This window comes from Macrobrachium rosenbergii, chromosome 55 (assembly GCF_040412425.1).
Source record: "Macrobrachium rosenbergii isolate ZJJX-2024 chromosome 55, ASM4041242v1, whole genome shotgun sequence".
In the NCBI taxonomy this organism is placed as follows: Eukaryota; Metazoa; Arthropoda; class Malacostraca; order Decapoda; family Palaemonidae; genus Macrobrachium; species Macrobrachium rosenbergii.
In genome coordinates this window covers 65,131,218-65,141,217 of record NC_089795.1, presented here as the reverse complement: position 1 = coordinate 65,141,217, position 10,000 = coordinate 65,131,218, and the positions used below count along the sequence as shown (strand labels likewise).

At 34.7% G+C, this 10,000-nt stretch overlaps 1 protein-coding gene across 1 annotated transcript in view; it reads right to left on the bottom strand.

Moving 5' to 3' along the window:
- Window positions 1-6,752: 6,752 nt before the first annotated feature.
- Window positions 6,753-10,000, bottom strand: part of LOC136835828 (legumain-like) — a 38,019-nt gene continuing 34,771 nt past the window's right edge. The window contains exons 6-11 of the mRNA XM_067099679.1: window positions 8,804-8,963; window positions 8,509-8,627; window positions 8,083-8,253; window positions 7,722-7,838; window positions 7,398-7,565; window positions 6,753-7,185 (exon numbers count right to left, since the gene is read on the bottom strand). Coding sequence (XP_066955780.1) covers window positions 7,060-7,185; window positions 7,398-7,565; window positions 7,722-7,838; window positions 8,083-8,253; window positions 8,509-8,627; window positions 8,804-8,963 — 861 coding nt within the window. The 3' untranslated portion in view covers window positions 6,753-7,059. The remainder of the gene's footprint in view (window positions 7,186-7,397; window positions 7,566-7,721; window positions 7,839-8,082; window positions 8,254-8,508; window positions 8,628-8,803; window positions 8,964-10,000) is intronic.

Genomic DNA, 10,000 nt, shown 5'->3' with positions numbered 1-10,000 from the left:
TATATATACATATATATACATATGTGTATATATTAATATATAATATAATATAATATAACATGTATATATATATGTGTATAATTATATATACATATATGTATACGTATATATACTTATATATGTATGAGTAATATATCATGTATATATTACTGACAGTACAGGAAATCTAAAAAGAAATCCAGTTTTTACAGCGTATTTATTGAAAGTATGGAAATAGATGATAACGAAAGTGTCCGTATGTGTGTATATATATATATATATATATATATATATATACTGCTATATATATATATATATATATATATATGTATATGTATATATATACATATATATAGGGTCATATGTGTATATATTAATTTTTATATGACCAAGATTATAATGTATATATCAGACAGATGTTAATACGTATAGGGTTATACAAGATATTTGTATTTGATATATATATATATATATCTATATATATATATATATGCAAATATATATATGATTTTCATTAAATCCAAGGTAGGAATAAAAGCTAAAATAAAAAAAGTATCTAACTGCCTTTTGTGTTATTGAAAATGTGCTGGAAATAACATGAAAGAAACTGCTCGGACTTACTGAGCGATTCGCTCTTTTGTTTTCCCTGTCCCAATTCACTAATTTAGCCGAATAATATAAAGAATATATATATATATAGCGTCACCTGGATATATGGGATATCTCACTGATACCTAGCCGTTCTTCCAGATATATGTGTGTGTGTGTGTGTGCATGAATGTGTGTGTGTATGTAAATGTAGGTCCCTAATGTATATATTTTGTTTCAAACTTTCCAGCCTATACATACATACATTGCATACATACACACACATGTTCACACGAGGTCAATTGGACTAATATACTACTACAGGGAAAATAAAAGAAAAAGTGGCCATAACTGAATATATTGTCATACCACAGAGTTCAAACACAAGGGAAAATTAAGTAGCTTGCAAGAATGTTATATATATATATATATAATATATATGTATATGTATTTATGTACGAGGGCAAGTCAACAAGTATCCGCACTTTTATTCTAATTGTTTGTGAATAGGCTGTATGGCTTTGTGTGTTATGTCGGGATGTAGATAAACCGCCTCCTCCCATAGTGGTTGGTTTCAGCGTTACCACTTCAGTGCGCTCTCTGGGGCGCTGTTGAGAATGAGATGGACACACCACGCTCTGTAATCCGTTTTTGTGGTCTGAAGGTGTACCAGGAACTGAACCAGAAGACTTTCAGTACAGTACGGGGGGAATGTTTTGCCACGACGTAGTGTTTATGAGTGGATTGAGCAGTTCAAAAAAGAAGTCGGACAAGCGTGGAGGGATGAGAAACGCGATGGCCCAGCCACAGCCACTACTCAATCCACTCATAAACACTACGCCAGGCAAAAACATTGCCTGCGCATTGTACTGAAAGTCTTCTATGGATTTTCAGCTCAGGTAGACTCAGACCACAAAAACAGATTACAGAGCGTTGTTCTTCTTGCAAAATGGAGAGGTATCCATCTTACTTCTCAACAGCGCAGAGCGCACTGAAGTGGTAACACTGAAACCAACCACAAGGGAGGAGGGCTGTGGAGCATCTACAACCCGCATAGCACACGAAGCCATAAAGCCTATTCACAAACAATTAGAGTAAAAGTGCGGATACTTATTGACTTATCCTCGTATATATATATTTATGTATATACACATGCATGCATACCTATATACATACCTACACACATTTATATATTATATGTATTTATGTATAGTGTATGCACATACACACCTACATACATATATACACATGCACATATATAGCCTATATACACACACACGTATATATGTGTGTGTATATATATATATATATATATATATATAATATATATATATATATATATATATATATATATATTATATATTTTATTACATATTTGAGAGTAAATATGATAACCTTATGAGGGTAAATTGAATTAGGAAGGTCAAGTATTGTTTGTTAATATTGGGTGTAAATATAATGGCTGAAGGTAGGATAAGAGAAAAAGAGAATCTCAATATGTGCAGCAAGAAAGGTAGCAAGGTGTGTGTGCAGAATATTTGGAGGATACGTGAATGTGTATGGAAACTAAGGTAATAATGCATGATCGGATTGTTAAACCAACTCTTTCATGGAATTCATGTACTGCGTGAATAAAGAAAATTAAAGATAAAGGTGAAGCTTTTGAATGAACTATTTTCTTAGTATTATAAATGGGGCATACCAGGAATTGAAAGATTGGAGAATGTGGAGATACGTAAACTGGTAAAACTATATCGTAAGTTAAAGGATAGTTCAAGTATTTTCAGTTGGTTTTAAGAAAAGAATGGACTGTGTTAAGTTGATGAAAATTCAGTTACAAAGTGTTAGGGGAACGGAAAGGGAAACATAGAATGGGTTGGACATATGGCTTGAAAGAGATATTCGTTGTTGTTTGAGATTAACCAAATCTTGTGCAGGCACGGGCTTGTGCTGCTACAGCAACCCATAGCGAAAGAGGTATGGGAGAAGAAGGGCTTTAATGTCCAGGAAGTTGTAAGTTGTGGGGATCTGAAGTTACTGATATTGCAGAAGGTTAGCTCCACAATTCAGTATTAAAGGTCACTGTTACACGGGTGAACGCCTTTTTGATATATATCGCTATACAGTATATAATACACACAAACACACACACACACACACACACATATATATATATATATATATATATATATATATATATATATATATATATATATATATATATATATATATATATAATCATAGAAAAATTCAAGATTGTACTTTGGTATGAACTTGATTTATGTAAGGATAGCTTATTTTTAAGTGCAAGAATGAAAAGTAAAGCTTGAGCCTGGAATACTTAAAGAACTGAGATAAAGAGAATTTATTCCTCCTGGCTATCAAATATGTCTGGAACTCCCTCAGCCTTACAACTATCCAAATTGCTCTTTTTAAATATGTTGTCAGTGTGCTTATTAGTTCAATTTTATTTTTTATTGTATTTTTTTGTGATCCAAATGACCGCTCAGTTTCATTGAGAGAGAGAGAGAGAGAGAATGCCACAGCATCGCGATCAGTCTCCAAACCATTTAAAAATTCTAAATTCCTGGTCCTAATATACTCTACTTTTACATCTACAGCACCATACTTTTGTACTGAAGAAACCATAAATTGTGGTAAAGCACTTCAGTGGTCTTCTCAAAATGCTTAAATATATCTGTAATTTAAGTTTACATCGTTCTAATTTAAATAAATTAATAATGGAAAAAATTAATTCATATATATATATATATATATATATATATATATATATATATATATATATATATATATATATATATATATATATAATTATTAATGGGTGTGAATTGACATTCGTTATTAGATGTAAATGTAGGTATTATTAGAACTAGGAATTTGGGAATTCTTGAACGGTTTGGTGACTGATCGAGATGCTGTGCACTCTCTCTCTCTCTCTCTCTCTCTCTCTCTCTCTCTCTCTCTCTCTCTGTCTCATCTCTCTCTGTGTGTGTGTGTGTGTACTGAGCCTCAGTAGAAGAGGATAGAAGCAAAAGATTATGAAATTCATCAGTGCGAGCATTATCGGGTGGCGACCTGTCTTTTTATTAGTGAATTATTGTTGATTAACCGAGTTATTATAAGGGCGATCTTGAATCCGTTGGTTGTTGTTGACTGGGAATGTCTGCGTTAGCTGTTAACAAAAATTGAAGTGAAAAATAAATTAAACATATTTATAATGAAGATAAAATTACAAATGAAGGAATACAATAGTGTGAATGGGGAAACATTAACTATTCAGTGCAGCACCAAAAGAAATAAGACCATTGACTATTCAGTGTAACACAAAAAGTAATAAAAAACAATGGATACGTGAAAATAAATAAAAATTCTCGACAATAGGTTTGTATGTTTGAGCGAGAGCATTGTTTTGGAGAGTCGCTCTGACGGCTCACCGCCAGTCAGAATCCTCCATGGCCTTTTTCCCGTCTTAGTGTCTCCATGGTAACGGCTATCAACGCGTGCGGTAATAAGTCCACTAATTCTTCTTGAAATAAAATATGCAACGTCCATGGTGGTAAGCTACTAAACAGTCGGATCTTTCCACTAATTAATGAATTCTCTTTCACTGTTTATGTAAGTATTCACCTTTTTTGCTATCCTTTCTCTCAGCCTTTTCTCCCTGTCCACCACTTCCACTCTAGCCTGCTTACCAAGGCTATCATTAGTATCTGTATATGCACCCCAGGTGGTGTTAGAGATAAATCTTAACAGATATATGCACATGATACGTGGCTGTCCAATCTGCCAAGTGAGAAGACCAGGAGTGTCTGCTATCAAATATAGAAATGCCTTTTAACTCCAAACTTATTTGAAGTATTAAATGAGACTTGTTTAAATACAGTACGGTATAAATGAAGCATTGTACAAAATTTCGCAGTATGAAAAGCAGTTATAATCTACATACAGTTTCTTATATGGCTAGCTAATGTTAAGTTCACAGGAAGAATGGCAAACAACTTGAATGAGAGTTGCGTCGTCTCTCTAGAAATCAACATAGGTCTCAAACTCTTAACGTTTATAGTTACATGGTGTACAAGTATTGTTTGATGACTAAGATGATGAGGATGCCACAGTTACTGATCCGGAATCCATCATCAAATATGCAACATTGAATGTAGATGCTTAGTTTAGTGGGTTGGAGGTAAGACTGTATGGATGAGTTGACATTTGGCAGTGTTAATCTCGTAGCTCTCTTGAAGTTAGGTCATAAGTGAAAATGTATTCTTAAAAAAAAAACACTGGTTCGTTCAGTAACAATAAAAATAGAAAAGGAAATAAAAACTTTCTGTCTACAGTGAGAAGGCAATTGCTTTCTCAAGAAGTTCAAGTATTCTGATAGCCAAAATTTGGATTCCAGATGGAGCCTCTCCGTAGGGGGTTAGTACCGTCAGTGCACCTCATGCGGTGCACTGTAGGCATTACTTCACGTTTTATACAGCGACTCGTCGGCCCCTAGCTGCAACCCCTCTCGTTCCTTTAACTTTCCACCCTCTCCAAACAATTGTTTCAAAGTGCAACTGCGAGGTTTTCTTCCCGTTACACCTTTAAAACCTTTATACTCTCAATATCCCTTTCATCACTGAATGATCTCATAGGTCCCAGCGCTTGGCCTTTGGCCAAAATTCTATATTCCATTCCAGATAGAGCCTTGTTTCTCATAAAACTTCAAGTAGAGAGGAAATCATTGTACTTTGAAAAACTACTTCCTGATATTTTGTTAAAAATATTTAAAGACAGTAATGGTGTAACTAAAATGGAATTTTTACCTTGTGGGTTTTATATTGAACTGAGGGTGATTACTTTTAAGGATTAAAAAACTTTTCTCCACTTAAAAAAAAAACTTCTTGTGAGTTTGCAGTGGTACTCGGAGCATATTGGTGAACCACCTGATAAAACAGATTTCAGGACAGTTTTTCTTTATAAATAAGCGAATGACGTAAGAAACAGTACTTCATTCTCCTTTCAACCTAAATGTTGCCTCTGTTTTTAGCTTTTATGACTTGCTAAATTTACAAGTTCTTAATTGAAAATTACTTTATTTTTTCATATACTTATATAACTGTTCTGACAGTTACCTTGTTACCATTCATAATTATTGGTGAAAATTTAATATAAGATTGGGAACCTATGTATGATATTTCAAAGTCTTTGCATACTTGGTTTATTCTGCATCATCCTTAACCAAAGTTGTAACTTGTAGAAAATCTCCTTACACAACCTCTCAAAGCTTATGGTAATCACTTTTAACACATAATAAAGGTGGGAACATGGCCGTAAACTTGACTAAACCTTGTAAAGAATCGCTAATAAAGGTAATGAACTTGGTTATACTGATGAACTAGGTCATAATACTCCGTTCTGATCATAAAAATAGCTTTGCATTTATTGTTCAGTAATTAAGTAGTGCTTAGTTATATTGCATTCTATATTCACTCTCACTTGGGACACTTTTACAAAAGCTTACACACCTAGCTTATGATGAAGAAAAAAATTTAGTGATTAACAAATTGTAGAGTAGGTCAGCTACCAACTTTTCTAGCACAGGGAGCAGCTAAAGTGTGATTTTTCATATGTGTAACCCTTAAGCCATCTAGAATTTCAAGAGGCCAAGGGGGTCATCATCATTAGGTTGACCTTGACATCTTATTACAAGATTTAAATGGAGCAAAATTAACTTTTCTCTCCCTGCCCTTCTTGTTCCTTCGCACCGGGGTTGGGCTGGACTTTGGATGGCCGCAGTGAATCTCCTTTTGACTTTTGAGTTATCGTGGATCATTCTGGTATTCTTTTAACATTTTTCTCCCATCATGGGTGACTGCCATCCAGTCTGTTGGATGGTATTAGGCATGGTGAACCGATTGCTATGACCCAAAGAGGTCATTTAGCAAATTTCCTATTACTCTACTGCAACTTGCTGTATTTCTCTGTCCCATCTTCTTGTTTATTTAGGAGCTCCTATGTCCATATCTAAAGCTTGGATATTAGGCTTAGCTACGTCATCTTAAAAGTCAAAAGTATGGTGAGAGTAGCATTAGGTCAAAGTGGGACCCCCGAGAAGCCAACAGAGTGAGTCGGTTGATCATTACAAAGAGGTCAAGGTAGTAAAAATTGACACTACCAGCTATAAATGAAAGCTTTGTATTTAATAGGTATTTCTTGTTAAATCTGATACCCCAATAGTGATAGCTGTTGAAAAGGGGAAAAAATATTTTCTGCTTATGGGTGTACTGTAGTGCATTATTACATTTTTCCTTCTAAGGAGATATGTATTTAATCCTACTCTATTTGAGGTGAGAGTTCTTTTTTCACGCTGCGGATTGCGGGACAAATCATCTGCTATATAAAGGGGAGGGCGGTGATTTTACCGTATTAGATTAAATGTGAATAGTTAGGTTTTGTAGGGAATTCAATTCTTGTTCGATGAAATTATTAGATTGCATTTTCAATAGTGAGGAAGGTGCAAACGATATTCATGCTGTTGATGATATCACTTCTGCTATATCCAGCTTCACACAGATGGAGCAGTGTGTGAACAGTGGTTAGGGCGTAAGTACTCTGAAAAGATGGAGTTTGTTTGAGACATATTTCATTCTATTAAACTTGAGCATATCACATTGTAGTGGGCCGTTAATAACAAATATGAATGCAAAATACGGTATATAGCAATTTCTTTGGCATCAGAGTAGTTTATACTTGTTTAATGTGATGAAATTATGGATCATTGTAAATTGACACAAAGGGATTGCCTGTGAAATTTTTTGTCTTACCTGACCAAGATTAAAGCAATTCTCACTGAAAGCATGAACAACTGGGTTGTAGCAACTCCAGTTGGTAATGTGTGTGTCCTTCCTGACCATCATCTCTTCGGTGAGCTTCTCGTCACCGGTGACAACGAGGGCAATGTTTTTCATTGTTGTGTGGACAAACGCACGTCGCTGAAGATCAGTAAAGAAAAAACTAATAATAGAATAAGTTTCATGGAGCAAATGAAAAGTAAAGCTTGTAGAGAAGAGGTAATCAGTTTAGATTTTAATTTTTATTATTGATGATTGTTTAAAAGATCCGTTTTGCTGGAAAATGTATAGACATACCTGAATGAGAGCAGTAATTTCCTTTGCTTTGGTTTTCTTTTCAAACTCATTTGTTGCAGACTTCAGCTCTCGTTCCAACATAACAAGGGGCACTTCATGAACTGGTATAGACGTCTCCTGAAAATGCAATAATATCCATCAAGAGTTTTTCTATAGTTTGGGTGTTTTTGCACGTACCATGAATGTTTGGGGAGAGGAATTGTGTTAAACTAGTCAAGTTTTTAATATTTTAAGTAACCACATTTATGTATTTGGTCAGTGATTTATGTTTTCTAGAGGCAATTAGGGTTACCGCATCTGAGTAGCTTTGTCAACAAGTTTTTCTCCTATAAAACTCGGTATATTATTATAAATAAGATACCTGAGTATGTATGGTGGAGTAATTCTTAGGTGCCGAACTGGTAGGACCGAAGAACGTGGCTACAACTTGAACGTCGATTGAGGTGTCTCCCCACTGCATGACCCGTGACCCTTTGGTCAGTCTCTTCGTGTTTTCAAACTGAGTTTTCAGAGTCTCGGTGGTTGGATCATTCTGTAATCAAAATCGGACCATTTTTTTTATATTATTTGACTGTGGTTATAAATATGACATTCGTATAATATATTGCATTACTAGAACAACTGTATGTTTATGCGGCAAAAAATTTGCGCAGTATACAGTACATAACTCCATTATGTATTTTATTATTTCAAGTTTTGGAAGATCAGTATTGAATGTTTAAACTACATTACTCATCAGCGAGGATTGCTGAAAGCTGTAATTGGAGCTTCAAATTATATAACTTACGGCCTCAGTATCGTGCATCCAATTAACACTGAACTCGTCACCAAGGCAAACTCCGTTTAAAATGTCGCAGTAGGTTGCCCAGGACGATTCCAAGGGGCTTGATGCAGACAGGCCGTAAACTTAAATGTTAAAAAGAATATATTTTAATAATTCAGTTTATATTCCATATAATTCTTATCATTGGCTGCTAACTATTCCTTGCAGTGTTGATGTTTACAGATTGTCGTATTTTATTTCAGAAGGGTTGTGATTTGTTGATTTTATCCTTGATTTTTTTTACTTGAACAATCTTTACCTATTACACCTCGTTTTTTCAACTTATCGGAAAGATTTACTAATATTATGCTTAAAGTAGATTTATTTTGTGTTTTACTGAACTGAGATTTTTTTCTGGTGTTTTGGTCGTTCAGTGAGAGACTGAACTTTTTAGTCAGCATACTAGCCTGTCTGTCATTCTTGTCATATTTAAAGTGAGTCAGAGCAATTTATTTAACATGGGCTATCGGATGACTGTTGGTTTGTTACAAAAGTTGTTAATAGAGAATGGTCAATATTTTCTTGTAACACTGAGGATATTGATATGTATCAAGTATTTGTTCTTGGCAGCGTGTCCGCAAGTGTTACCAGGTGAATGTCATTTTTTAAACATGGCGTTATTTCTCTGTCAAAACAACATAATACGCTATAAAATGAACGTATTAAACATTTTGCCCTGATTTCTGGTACTATAACTATATAGGGATGCAGATTTTATTATCAAATATTTTAATTTCCTGTAGTCTTCATTACGATTATAGTATTTTGTAACAAGTTTTCTTCTCAGTTGACATTGGCTAACTATCAGCTTTGAACTTTTCCTCGCTTTTTTCCTTAATGATATGCTCTGTTTCAAGGGAAATTAATTTTTTCAAATAACCCATTAATAATGAATGCATTTTACCTAAAGTATAACTTGTACCCAAATGGTATTATATATAACAAGTCCTCCTACCCTGACCAGGATTGGAATCTTTGATCAAGCTCTTCGTTGGGCGAGTCGGTAGAGTTGCGAGCTAGCACTCGCTAGGCCCGAGTTTGAGTCTCCAGCCGGCTAATGAAGAGTTAGAGGAATTTATTCCTGGTGATAGAAATCCATTTCTCGCTATAATGTGGTTCGGATTCCACAATAAGCTGTAGGTCCCGTTGCTAAGTAACCAATTGGTTCTTAGCCACGTAAAATAAGTCTAATCCTTCGGGCCAGCCCTAGGAGAGCTGTTAATCAGCTCAATGGTCTGGTAAAACTAAGGCATACTTTACATCTTTGATTGGTGGAGAGCAGTGACTATTCCATTCAGCCATCAAGAAAACTAATGATTCTTACGACCCTACTGTAAACGTTTTGTATTTTCATAGAATTCTATTTCTATCCTTGTGATTTCCACCATGATTATTGAAAACTAGGTTCAAATCACTGGCTTATATGTATGTATGTTTGTCAGTTTTGAACTTGCAT